Source organism: Calonectris borealis, chromosome 7 (genome assembly GCF_964195595.1).
Source record: "Calonectris borealis chromosome 7, bCalBor7.hap1.2, whole genome shotgun sequence".
Classification (NCBI taxonomy): Eukaryota; Metazoa; Chordata; class Aves; order Procellariiformes; family Procellariidae; genus Calonectris; species Calonectris borealis.
Window position 1 is genome coordinate 28,593,781 of NC_134318.1, and position 13,470 is coordinate 28,607,250.

A 13,470-nucleotide genomic window follows, 5' to 3' on the forward strand; every position below is an offset into this window, starting at 1 on the left:
GGAGCAGGGGGACAGGGACAGGGCTTGGGTTGACATCTGCCCCGAGGGATATCGCCTTGCCATCCTTTCGCCTGACGGGGCTGCAGTCAGGGCGGCTGCAGGGTGCCTGTGCCGTGGTGGGAACTCATGGCATGGTGAGCCCAAGGCGCGGTGGCACCCCGGGTCGAGGTGTGAACACCCTCACTCCTCACATGCACTGAGCTGTAGCTGCCTCAGCGGGATGCCCTGGGGTGAAGGGAACGATACCCCGGGAGGCAGGCAGGGAGGGAGGCGGAGGCCATGGCACAGAAGAGGCAGGATCAGCAGCGCCCAGCCACCAATGCTCCTGGCGAAATCACCACTCCGTGAAGCATCCCAGGGATGCCCGGCCAGATCCTGCCCACGTGTGGCTGTGGGAGCTGGGCGCACACTGATTTGGTGGGAGCGCAGCATTGGGGGCAGCCGGCCCCGTCCCACGTGGGGTGCCTGGTGCCCGGCTGCCCCCGGGAGCTGGGGGAGGACTCCAATGAAACACTTCGATGATGGTCTGAGCTGGAAAGCTCAAGGATGCCCATGAAACCCCCAAACCTCCCTCCCCACATCAGCCCCAGCGCTGTGAGAAACATGCTGAAGTTTCTGCTTTTTATTTTTTTTCCTTTTTTGCAGAGGGGGCATCTGTGCCCTCCTGCCCACACAGCACCTCGGCACAGGCCGGGCCAGGAGGAAACCCTGAGGCAGAGCTGCCTTTCTCCCAGTGCCACCTTTGCCCAAGGTCACGGAGAGCAGTGACGCCTGATTATGCTGGGAAACATTAAGCAGTAACGTGGGAGGTGGCAGCCTGCAAGCCATGGGTGCTGGGGGGCCAGCAGCCTGGCCATGCAAAGGACATACGGGTACGGCTCACCCGGACTCCCCACCGGTGCCTGTCCGAAAGCACATGGTGCCCCATGCGGGGACACGGCGCTGGGGCGGGCGCCAAGAACCATGCTGGGGGCACTGGCTTCTCTGGGGAGGGAGGTGGGGAGGTGTGGGGCATGGCTGAGGGCTGGCATGGGCAAGGGGGGCAGCGGGGGGCTCTGGGCATGGGGGCTGTGGCAGGGTGGGCTGCTGGAGGGGCCAGCACTGGGGCTGGCAGTGTGGGGACGGAGCTGGGTCTCTGTGGGGCAGAGGGGGGGCATCACCTGGGCGAGGGACAGAGGGGTTGGGCAGCGGGGGGAGGGGGCTCTCCCAGGTGGGACGGGGCAGGGGCTGGGGTCTCTGGGGGCAGATGCAGGGTACTGGGGTGGGATGGGGCAAGAGCAGGGGGCCCCCCGGGACGGAGGCGGGGTGCCGAGGCGCAGCGGGGCGGGTGCAGAGGGCTCCCTCCGGGCAGAGGCGGGGGCCGGGGCGGCCGCACGGCCCGGGCAGACCCCGGGGGGCCGGGGCGGAAGGGGCGGCCCCGCCCGGCCCTGCCCACCCCTCCCGGGGCCGGCCGCGCCGCGGTCTCGGTGTGGAGCTGTGCCGTGCCGTGCCGTGCCGTGCCGTGCCGTGCCGGGGAGCTCCCGCCGCCGCCGCCGCCCGCCGGGACGCGACCCCCGGGGCACCCGCCCCGCGCCCACCGGGTGCGTCCGCGGCACAACCGGGAGAGACCCCCCCGGCCCTCCCCCCGCCCCCGGCTGCGGCCCCCGGCTGCGGGACCCCGGCGGCGGGGCGGGGGTTAAAGACTACGGGGCGGTGGCAGGGGTAGAACCACGCGTGGCTCCCGCGGCGTGGGGGGCCTCCTCGGCGGGCGGGAAAGGGGGGGAATGGAGCCGGGCAGGCGCTGGCAGACCTCCAGCCTTGCAGGAAAAATCCCGTCCGGGGGCCCCTGAGGCTGTCCCCAGCTTGGGGGGGTCGGGGCGCGTGTGGAAAATGCCGGGTTTGCTGCAATGCCCCGTTTGGGCAGGTTTTTTAAATGCAAAACCTGGTTCTGCGGCCAGAGCTGGTTTGTGCTGAAACTGTGGCCGGGCCAGTGCACCCCATCCCGAAGGGATGCAGCTGGTGCTGGGGTGGACCAGGCGGGATGGGTGACCCGTGGTGACCCCGAGGGCAGCCAGCTCCTGGGTCGGGACAGGAGGAAACCAGAAAGGGCACCGGAGCCCTGCGGAGGGCGAGGAGAGGGGTTTCTCCCCAGTGCCTGGGTTGGGACGGGTTGGTGGTGACCCTAACCTGGGTGTGGAGAGGCGGCCCGGGGTGGCTGGGTGCTAGGAGGTGGCAGGGGCAGGGTGGGGCGATCCCGGCATCGCCGCCTTCCCCGACAAGCAGCTTTTCAGCAATCGCAGCTGAAACTTAAACAAACCATAAAGCCTGGGCGCTGGCACTGTGTGCCTGGGCCCTGCGGCAGGCGTGGGCGCACGGAGGTGCCGGAGGACAGGGTAAGCGCTTTGTCCCCGCTTCATCCCCCACAGTCCCCTTGGTCCCTTGTTCGCATCTCCTACCTGGCCCCCCACCCTGCTGCTCCCGGGACTCCCCATCCCTCCCTGGTGCTCTCCGGCAGCTCTTTCCTTCCGGGCAGGAGCTGGCAGGTGCCTGATTTTTTTCTCCCCGCATTTCCTGCTCGGAGGCAGGAGGCAGGGCAGGCTGGGTGGCCCCGTGCCCCAACGACACCGACAGCCCCTCTGTGTGCCCAGGCGCCCGCCAGAGCTGCCGTGATGGAGCTGGGGAACATCTCGCAGCCCGTGTACGGCCCCGGCCCCGAGGCGCCGGGGAGCAGCACGCCGGGCCTGGTGGTGATGGTGCATGGCTTCCTGCGGCTGGTGCAGCCCAATGCCCTGCCCATAGGTGGGTGCACGGCAGCGGGGAACTGGCGATGGGGTGGGGGGGCTGCACAGAGCTGTGGGGTCCTGGGTGAGCCTGAGCTGTCCTGCTCTGGTGACTGTCCACCCAGCATTTAAATGTCAGGACACTGGGTTAGGAAGGGTCTGGAGGGGGGATGGAGTGGGGTCCTTGAGGATTCCAGCTGTGTGCTGCTCGTGTCCCATCACAGCTGTGGGGCAGTCCCAGGTGGGCCCCAGAACAGGCTTTGGTGGCGGTGCCCATCCTCCCTCTGAGAATCGTCATCCCAGGCCCCAACGAAACCCCACGGTGCCTGCAGCCCTCAGTGCTTGCAGGTGACAAGGTGTGCTTAGGCAGGACCCGGCTCAGGGCCACCAAGGGCAGTGTGTCCCAGCGCCAGCGCCCGCATCGCAGCGCTGCAGGCACCCCCCCGCACCACCCTGCTTGCCAGCACTTGCCCTTCCTCCTTTGTCTCCGAGGGGATGTGTGGCTGGCACAGCTCTGCCCCAAAGTGGCCGCAAGTTGGCATGGGTGATGCCCGGACCCTGTGGCTGCTCGATGCCCCTGGGGTGAGTGCTGCCCACTTTGGCGGGGGTGTTTGCCACTCTGGCTGCCGGCACTTGTGCTTCCTCCTTTGCCGGACTCAACCCCTGCTGGCCAGCAACTTGCGGGCAAATGCGTGGCTGGCAAACAACATGGTGGCTTTGTGGCCTTGTTTGTGTTGCACAGATACCGGGGTACGATCACACAGCACCGTGCCCTGGCACAGCTTGTAATGAGGCTATGGGGCACGGGCAGGGTGAGCCCTGGGGATGAATGAGGCAGCGCGGTGGGGGGACCATGCCCCAGCGCCCATCCCACAGTGGCAGTGCCAGCCGGGTGTCTGCCTGGGGCTGGGCTGCAGGAGGGCAGCCCAAGGGCAGCCGAGGTGATTGTCGGAGCACCCTCCCCTGAGCCTGCTCCAGGTGCCCACTGGGGTGAGGACCCCATTGCTCTGTGGGCTCCTGAGAGCCTGGGGGCTGGCAGCACTTTTCCTGGGTGCAAAAGGGCTGTGTGACGTGATGGCTGGGGAGAGACAGCTGGAAGGGAGAAACGTGCCAGACACTCACAGCTCCTCTGAGCTGCAGTGCTGGAGGTGATGCCCAGTGCTGGGAGCCCCTCTTTGGGGTGAGCAGGGTGTGTGAACAGGGAGACCCCCCCAGGGTCCAGCACCCACTCACAGCCCTCTCCACTCCTTGTCTCCCAGAACTGATTGCAGATTTTGGGCAGCCCCAGAGTGAGGAGGCCATCAGGGAGCATGTCCAGGAGGTGAGCGGGCAGCCGGGGCAGGGAGCCGGCAGCCCCAGACCGTGGTGGGCTGGGGGATGCCGGCAGGTGCTGCTCCAAGGCTGAGCGCCGGGTACTGGGCAGCAGCAAGGGGGGATGTGCAGCCCCCTGGGGAGATCCATCCTGCCCCGTGAGAGTCTGGACAGGACCCTCAAAGCTGGGGGGCCTTCAGGGATGCCAGCACTATGCTGCCTCTTGTTCTTCCTCTCCCAGCTGCTTCTCTACGAACTGGGTTTCCTGGTCTGCACGGCCATTGGGCTCCTCTTCATCATCCTCGTGCCCCTGGTGGGATGCTGCTTCTGCTGCTGCCGCTGCTGCGGGAACTGTGGGGGCCGCATGTACCAGAAGCAGGACCGGCGGATGGGCTGCCGGCGCCGGGCGCTCTGGGCCTCCGTCCTGCTGGTCTCTGCTCTCCTGCTGTGAGTGCGCTGGCCGGGAGGCTCCGGATGGGACCTGGGGGCGGGTGGAAACGCCGGCGCTTGGCGGCCGTGCCAGGAAGCTGCCATTGTTCGCAGAAGCAGATCCCGGCATGGCGGGACAAAGGAGAGGAAGCTGCGGCGGTGGGAGCTGGACCCGGGGGGCCTGCGCGTTGGCACGGTGCAGACCCTTCCCGACAGCTTTGCTGCAGGGAAATGCGGGCGCGCCAGGCACCGGGCTCCCCTGTGCCTCAGTTTCCCGTGTCCCTCCTCTCCAGCCCCTTGGCTGTGTGCAGGGCACTCGCTGGGATGCTCTGGAAGGGAGGCTCAGCAGCGTGCTCCGGATCCTGCAGCCTGGGGTCGTTGCGGGTGGATTCGGAGAGTCCTGGGGGGGAGCATCGGGATCCCCACATGCTGACCTTGCCACCCTTCCCTTGCAGGGCCGGTGACGTCTGTGCCTTCGTCAGCAACACTCGCTTCTCCCAGGCTGTGTATGGCACCTTCCCCAACGTCAACAACACCCTGGACAACGTCCGCACCTACCTGGCCTCCATCCCCCAGGCATGCCTGGTACCCCTGCCCTGGCTGGGGTGCCTGATGGGGAGCAAAGAGCCCCTGGGGAAGGGTGACAGTGGGGCTGGAGGCGGGGAAGGGTCCCCACCCACACTGACACCCCATCTCTGTCCCTCCAGCAAATCAATTTTATCATCGACAGCAGCAATGTCCCGCTGGGCCACGCCAACCGCAGCCTCCAGGGTGAGGGTGTGCGGCAAAGGGGGGGCTGAGGCATCCCGGGGGTGCTTGGGGAGTGGAGGTGGCTGGGGGTGCTGCAGATGGTTGCTGACCCTGGGGGCCACTGGGCTGGTTCTCATGGAGATGTCTAAAGGGAGTGGGTTTGGGGGCTCCTCCAGGCTCCCACTCTGCTCTAGCTGCTGCTTTTCCCCATTCAGGCTCCTCTCTGGGAGGGTGATGCAGATGTTGGCAGGGTGGGGGGGGTCCCCTCTGCCCACCTTGCCTGGAGGGTGGGTGTGGGATGGGGTCCTGGTGGGAGGGGGTCAGTGTTTTTGGCAGCTCCCCTCAGGGCAGCCTGGTCCCGCTGCCGAGGGTCCCGTCATTGACACGGTCTCTCCCATCTCCACAGACATCGGGCCCAACCTGGGCAGCATGATCGTCTCGGGCATCAGGAGCAGCACGGATGGGGCTCTGGGATCCCTCCAGAGCCTCTTGCAAGGTAGCGGCCCCATCTCTGGGGGGCCGGCAGGACCTCGGAGGGGATTCAGGGGGACGCTGGGGCAGGTGCATGCCTGGGGGGCTCCAGCAGGTTTGGGTAAGGCCCCAGGGAGGGGGGTCCGTCTGGCCACTCCAGCCCCAGCCTGGGGCAAATGCGGGAACTTTGGGAGGGGTGCCCCTATGTTGCATTTTTGGATGGGTCCCCGAGGCGCAGCTGGGTGAGGACAAGCCCCCGCCATGCTGGCAGGATGAGGCCTCGAGCCCCCGCTGCCTCCCCAGGGATGGAGACGCTGGCGGCTGCCTTTGGCAGCATCGCCGGCACTCGCTCGCGCCTCGAGGAGCTGCAGGGCAACTACAGCCGGCGGCTGGCCAGCCTGCGGGACGGCCTCAACCAGACCCTGCGGCGCTGCGGCCGCCCCTGCGGCAGCGTGTCCCTGGACGGCCTCGCCTTCAGTGCCAACTTCAGCATGGTGAGGAGGGGCAGGGTGTGGGGCGAGCCCCTTCCCCAGCCACCCGCAGCCCCCTTACCCCAGGCTCTTCCCCGCAGATCCCCGGTGTGGAGCAGCAGCTGGAGGCGCTGGGTAAGGTGTCTGGCTCCAACATAGCAGCTGATTTGGAGAAGGTAAGGGGTCCCCCCTGCACCCAGGCACAGGGCTGGGTGCTCTTGGCGCTGCTGGGGCTGTGCTGAGAGGGGGTGGCTTGGGAAGATCCCCGCTGGGAGGTAATTGCTGTTACATGGAGGGGAGGGCTGGCCGGAGGGCTGCCTCGGCCGGAGCCTGCCCGCTGTCCCCACTATCTCCGGGCACTGGCGCGGTGGACTGGGTGCTGCGGGAAGCCTGGCTGTCCTACGCCACTGGGATCTGGGGATGGAGGGAATGCGCTGCTCAGCCCTGGGCTGCGGGCAGGGACATGAGCTGTACGCGGTGCCCTCCCGGACGCAGGTTAACAGCACACTGGACATGACCCCTGCCAAGGTGCAAGAGCAGTCCCAGGACGTGGTGACAAGTAAGCAGGGCTTTGTGCCCCATGGGCTGAATTCTCCCTCTCTCAGGGCTCCCTCCTCTCTTCTCACCCCATCCCTGCCTGGAGACCTCCCCTGCTGCCACCCTGCTGCCTGCAGCCCTGGCTGTCCCCAGGTGCCATCATGCTGATGCCATCCTTGGCCATGACTGCCCCCTTCCCATCCCCTCCGGGTCCCCGCTGCCCCAGGCTCGCCTGCCCCAGACAAGCAGGACCCGGGCAGCAGCTCGCAGCGCCAACCTGTCCCTGTCCCCTGCAGAGACCCAGGGCCAGCTGGGCCTCATCAGGCAGGAGATCAGGAACTTGCAGGAGCAGTTGCCGCTCCTGGACGTGGAGAAGAGCATCGGGGCCTTCGTGGGCAACGCCACGTCGGTGCTGGGGGAGTACAGGGAGCCGGTCATCGCCTTGGATGGGCTCAGGTAGGCGAGGGGCTGCTGCATCCCCCAGCTCCCTTGTCTGGAGAGACTCAGGCTCTCGATCCTCCAGTTACTGGAGGTGGTGGCTTGCTTGGTGGTGGGGCTGTGGGTGCAGGGTAGCCAGAGCTGTGCCTTGCAGCCACCCGTGCCCCTTCCCTCCTGGGGTGCCTGGGGGCTTTTTCCTCCCCACGAAGGCAGCTGGTGGGATGCCGGGCGCTGGTCGGGGTGCCAGGTCCTGCTGTCTGACTCCTGCCCCTCTTGCCCCAGATGGAGCGTGTGTACCCTCCTGTGCTGCATGGTGCTGCTGGTGGTCCTCTGCAACATTGTCGGGCTGCTGCTGGGGCCCCTGGGGCTGAAGGAAAGCGTGCTGCCCACACAGCGCAGCAGCCTCTCCAACGCCGGCGGGAACTTCTTCATGGCGTGAGGCTCCCTTGGCTGCCGAGGACACGTGCGGGAGTGGTGGGACGGGTGGGCAGGGCTGGCCTGGGGATGCTCAAGCTTCTAAACCATCAAATTACTGCGGCTTAATGGCCTGCTCCATGGCAACTCACCGTGCAGGTGGCAAATGCAAGGGTAAAACACGGTGCCAGCGGAAGCTGTTGGAACGGAGCCCGTTCACCCCTTGCCGGCGGGGGCCTGGCAGCACGTGCGTGGTCCCGTGGCTCTGCGGGCAGGTGGTGGCTTGCAAAGCTGGGGGAAGCCACGCTGCAGTCCGAGCCCCACGGTGCAGCCCAGCTGGGCTCCAGGGTCTGAAGGCAGGGCAGAGATGTGCTTGTGGGAACGGTGGTGCTTCCCGGCACTGCCGGGGGGGAAAGGGGTGTGCAGGCTTCGGGCTTTCCGAGCTGGAGGCAACGCTAGCATCGATGTCAGGGCACAGGGCCCCGGGTGCTGACAACATCTCTGTTCTGGCAGAGGGGTCGGCTTCAGCTTCATCTTCTCCTGGCTGCTGATGCTGCTGGTGCTGATCACCTTTGTGCTGGGGGGGAACATCTACGTGCTCGTCTGCAAGTCCTGGCGCAGCCAGCGGCTCTTCCAGGTGAGCTCCCCATGGGGAGACACCCCTGCCCGCCGACTTTCCAAGGTGGAGAGAAGGCAGCGCTGGCCGGTTTGGGATGCTCTGCCCGGATGTCCTGCCCTGCACCGTGTCTAGTTTCTTCATCTCTTCCCTTGCTTTCAGCTCCTGGACACCCCTGGCCTGATCCCTGGCTTCAACCTGTCGGAGCTGCTGGGCCAGGAGGGTGGCGCAGCAAACTTCTCGGAGATATACAGGTGGGTCCCAGTTTCAGCGCCGCATCTTTGGGGAGGGGTATGGCTGCCCGGCGCCCTCGGGTGCTCCCCGGGATGGGGGCAGCTTGCCCTACCTGCCCTGGCTGCGGGCAGGCACTGATGCCAGGGAAGGAGCGAGGTGCGACTTGCCCGCGCGGGTGAGGACATGCTCCTGGGAGGGGGTGGTCCTCACCTGCCCCTTTTCAGCCCCGTGCCCCCCTCCTGCAGGCAGTGCCAGCGAGATGCTGCCCTGTGGCAAACGCTGCACCTGGACCAGAGCGTGTCCCTGGACGAGCTCTTGAACATCAGCCAGGTGAGCGCGGGGGTGCTGGGGTCCAGGGGGGCAGAGCTGGGGGCACAGGGCTGGCACTGGGGGGGACAGTGAGGGGCTGGCACTGTGCCCCATCATGGCTCCCCTCACCCTGGCAGTACACAGGAGAGATCTCCACGGCCTTTGAGAAGATGAACATCACCCTGAGCCCCATCTCGCTGCTCAGCCAGAGCCAGAGAGACTTGCTGCTGAATGCCAGCCGGGCCGGGCAGCCCCCCGACTTCACCCCCACTCTGGAGCAGGTGAGTTGGGGGCAGGCTGCTGTTGGGATGGGGGTCTGGATGCGCATTGAGGGGGTCCATTGCCCCCTCCCCTTTGCTGCTGTGGGAGTCCCACTGCAGGCTCCCAGGGTGTCCCCTGCCACCCATGTCAACTGGGGCAACTGGGCACCTCCTCCACCCGGGAGGCCCTGGCTCCACTCTGCCCCACAGGGATGGGGGTACGGGCCCCCCGTCAGCCCTGTGTCCCCAGTCCCATGGCTCTGTCTCCGCCTTTTCCAGCTGGATCAGAACGTGACCCAGGGAAGCCTCCTGGATCTGGCTGCAGAGCTGGAGCAGCTGGCAGACAAAGCGGTGAGAGACCACGGCACCCTGAGGCCACGGCCACGCTGTCCCCAAAGCCACCGGCTGCGGGGGCTCCTCTGCAGACCTGCCTGGGTGCTGAGGGGAGGCGAGGCACTTCATCCTCGCCCAGCTCTTTTCTCCAGCCCGGCCCCCATCAGATGGCTGTGGTGGGGCAGGGACCCTGTGCCGGGGGGCACCGCTGACTGCAGCTCCTCCAGGGCACGGATGTGAAAGAGGACCTGAAGGCTGACGCTCGGAGGCTGAGGGAGCTGGACAAGGAGATGCAAACGAGCTTCTCTGGGCCACTGGTGAGCTATGCCAGGGTGGGGAAGGTTCTAGGGGTGCTGGCTTGGGCTCCTCCAGCGCTCGGAGCCTGCTGGTGGGGTCTTGGCTGAGCCATGGGGTCCGCACCTCTGACTCCCCTCTCTCCATCCCCAGCAAAGCCTGAAGGAGAACATCCACTTGGTGCAGAGTGGGGCTGCCCAGCTCGAGGTAAGCTGCACAAGGGGGCCTCCTAAGTGCACCCCAGTCCAGGGCAGCCTGCACAGTGCCCTTGAGGTCCCACAGTGGAGATGGTGGGGGCTAACCTGCAGGCTGGGGAGCTGCTGTGGGACTCCCCAAGCATGCATTGTACGGGCTGCTCATGAGGCAGAGGGAGGGGGCCCACGCCACGGACGCTGCCGGGCGCAGGTTCCCTCCACCCGAGGTACTTGGGCACTACCATCCTGGAATGCTGGGGGCACCACAGCTCAGAGATGCTGTGCCCCAGGGATTGCTGCTGGGCGAGGTGGGGGAGATGCGGGGACCCCACTTCCCCCGTCACACTGCCGAGAGCACCTTTCACCCCAGGCACAGACAAAAGCTGCACTGGACAAAGCCAGCGAAACCCAGGAGTTCCTGGAGAGGGAGACGGCAAACATCATCAAGAACGTGAGCTTGCCTTGCCCTGCTGCCGGGCACCCAGTGGGGATGTGACCGGACCCCCACACCAAGTCCTCCCTCTGCGCAGGGATGCCAAGCGATGTCTGGCTGCTCCTCCTGCCCTGTCATCTTCCCCAGGGGTCCCCTGCACCCCTGGGTGCCCCCTCCCTTTATGGCACCCCAGGCAAGGGGCTGGGGTGGGGTGGGGCTTGCAGCGTGGAGGTGGTCTGACAGCTCTGATCCTGACATGGAGGGGACATGGGGCATGGAGTGGGCTGGGGGTGCAGCATCTCCACTCTCTGCTTGCCCCCGACAGGAGATGTGGGCCTTCCTGGAGGAGCTGTTGGACTTCTTTGAGACCTACATCTCCTGGGCCAAGAGCAGGGTGAGTTGAGCCTTCCTCGGTGCGGTGGAGGGAAGGGGAGGACAGGCTGCAGGGTTCTGGGGACACAGACATGCCCTGTCCCCACCGTGTCCCTAGCTGACGGAAGACGTGGCACGTTGCAAGCCCATAGCTCAGACCCTGGATAATGTGGAGGCCATCACCTGCAGCTACATCCTGGACTCTCTGGTGAGTGGGGCAGCGGTGTGTGGAGTGAGATGTGTGTGTGGGGTGGCAATGAGGTTCCCTTGACCCCTTCCATACAGGATGAGGGGTGCCCATTTCTGTGCCGAGCAAGCAGGGCTCAGCATCTCCCTGGCGCATTGCTGTGGCTAAGCAAAGGCCAGGCTGCAAGAAGGGGTGGGTGGGGGGGTTGCTGGGGGGGCCTGGGAGCGGAAGAGGCTTTCCCAGTCTCTGTCTGGGCCCTGATGACTCTCCTGCCGCACCCAGAACGCCTTCTGGTTCAGCCTGGGCTGGTGCACCTTCTTCCTGCTGCCCAGCATCATCCTGGCTGTCAGACTCGCCAAGTTTTACCGCCGCATGGACATCGCCGATGTCTACAGGTGAGGAGCCACCCACCCGCTGCAACCATGCAAGGTCTGGGGTCTCCCCCATGCACTGCAAACTGCCCCTTCATGCGCCCTGCAGGAGCCTGTGGAGCTGATCCTAAAGTAATGCGGGCTGGCGGGGACCAGGGAGGTGGCTTGGGACCTTCAGCCTCCAAGAATGGAGATGCTTTGGAGAAGAGCCTGGCTCCGCCTGCTCTGCAACCCCCCCTTTGGGCAGCTGAAGGTGCATGCGACCCCCCTCGCAGGAAGGAGCCCGGCTTGCATGTCACAGGCTGCAGCCCCCAGCCCGGCTCGGGGATCTGCCGCTGGACTTGCTCTGGCTTTGCAGCATTTTTTGTGCTGGGGCCCCAAAATGGGAGCACAGCTGGATGCTGCGCAGAAGCAGCGCGCTGCAGGGTTGGCGTTGCTGCCACGAGGGTGCAGTGCTCGCTCACGCACCCATGGCCACTGGTGCCCCGGGGCTGCCGCCAGCCCTCTGGGACCCTTTCCCCGTCCCTCTAGGGCCCTCTCACTGGCAGCCCCACCTCCAGCGCAGCCGCTGACCCCTGAGGGTAGTGAGCGGTTTCCAGTTGGATTTCCAACTGCTGAGGGCTATGGCTTGGCCCCGCAGTGCAGCCAGTTTGCCGGGGGTTCCCCAGCCCCCCGCCTGCCACCCCTCTGCTCCGGGGCCGCAGCCACCTGGGGAGCAGGGGTTTGCAGCACCCCTGTGCCCATCGCGGCCCCAGCCAGCCTTCCTCCCCCTGCCTGCCCCACTCCTCCTCGCTCCACACCCCGGCTCTCCCAGGACCCATGCTGGGGTTGTTCCTGGTGTGTGCAGGATTTGGCGCTGAGCCGGGCTGTGCCCTGCCCGCAGCGTGCCTGGGGTCCCCACCAGCGGCCTCAGTGCCTTTCACTTCCCCTTGCAGCCGGCGGCTGAGCTGGCTGGAGACACGGGCTCCGCTGCCAGGGAAACTGGGGGGAACTGAAATTGTGGCACAGGGGAGTTGTGTGCCAGTGAGCCGGCGGGCGTTCGGCCCCACTCTGCTGCCTGGGGAAGGAGCAGTGATGCTCTGGGGGCAGTAGGAGCCTGTGCTCTGTGTTCTGATGGGGCAGCCGGGATGGAGGGGACCACAGCACCCTGCCCTGGGGGAGACCGTGTCCCACCGGGAGATGCTGGGCTGGTGGGCTGTCCCAGGAGGCACCTTCTTGCCCCACTGACACTGTCCCCTCTTTTTTTCCCCCCTCCAGGAATGAAGCCTTGGAGATGTAAGTAGCAGTGCCAGGTCCCTGTGTGGGGTGGGGGGGCAGCTCCTGTGGCATGAGGGGGGACAGGGCACAGGGGGAGGGGGGCGAGGAGGGGAACAGGGCAAGTGCAGGCCAAGGAGGGTGCTGGTACTAAGGGAGGACTGGAAAGGTGGGACCTGTGCAGTGTAGACTGTTCTGGGGTGTCCCCATCATCTTCCCACACTCCTCAGTTTGGGGGTGCTGCTGCTCCCAGCCTCTGCCAACCTGGCAGGGTGGGGGCGTCTCCGCACCCTCTTTCCTGTGGCGCTGGGCCATAGGGGTGGGATGACATTTGGCTGCCTCAGCACATCCTGGACTGTCCCTTGCTCCCCTCTGTGGCTGGGGGGCGACACAAGTGACCTTGGTTTTGCAGGCCACCCATGTTCAACTTCTACAAAATCCCTCGGCCGTCCACGAGGCATTAGCCCCCGTTGCCCACAGCACGGGCACAGAGGAGATGGACGTGACTGCCCTGACTGCTGCGCCTTCTCCCTGGGTGATGGGGAGCAGGTTGGGACCCCCTCCCCAGTTCCCAATATGTGACGATGCCCCAGTGTGTGTGTGGGGGGGGGCTGCCCCTTCCACTGCCCCAGGTGGGACTTCACCCCCCCCGCCAGACCCCATGGGCTCAGGGCAGCTCGCAGTGCCCATGCCCCTGCAGCCTCTGTGCTGCCGGCCAGCGGGAACCTGCTCACCCAGGCCCCTCGCTTGAAAAACGTGACTATTTATTTTTGCAGGGAGCCTGACTTTTTCCAAGGCTGTGATTTTTTTGGTGTCAAACAATAAATGGGGTGTTTGTGTGCACTGCAGGCACGCGGCTGTGCTCTTTGTGTCCGGCTGCAATGGAAGGGCACAGGGGTGGGGGCAGGGAGGGTTCCAGCTGGGGCTGTGCTGGGGACTAGAGGGCTCTTGCCAGGGTCCCCAAGTGTGCTCTGCCCACAGTCAGCTCTTGGAGTCCTGACCCAGCCCCTGGGTCGATGCAGGACCACCGCTCA

At 66.1% G+C, this 13,470-nt stretch overlaps 1 protein-coding gene across 1 annotated transcript; it reads left to right on the plus strand.

The window, feature by feature from the left end:
• Positions 1-2,548: 2,548 nt before the first annotated feature.
• Positions 2,549-13,257, plus strand: LOC142084327 (prominin-1-A-like). The gene is made up of 24 exons (XM_075154870.1): positions 2,549-2,778; positions 4,019-4,080; positions 4,312-4,517; positions 4,955-5,075; positions 5,207-5,270; positions 5,656-5,745; positions 6,024-6,214; positions 6,292-6,366; positions 6,686-6,749; positions 7,024-7,183; positions 7,448-7,600; positions 8,093-8,216; positions 8,358-8,449; positions 8,675-8,759; positions 8,876-9,019; positions 9,278-9,349; positions 9,559-9,648; positions 9,779-9,832; positions 10,190-10,270; positions 10,578-10,646; positions 10,743-10,832; positions 11,094-11,206; positions 12,440-12,457; positions 12,849-13,257. Exons 1-24 carry the CDS (start codon positions 2,649-2,651, stop codon positions 12,898-12,900), a joined length of 2,400 nt encoding a protein of 799 aa, XP_075010971.1. The 5' UTR covers positions 2,549-2,648; the 3' UTR covers positions 12,901-13,257.
• The last annotated feature ends 213 nt before the right edge of the window (positions 13,258-13,470 follow it).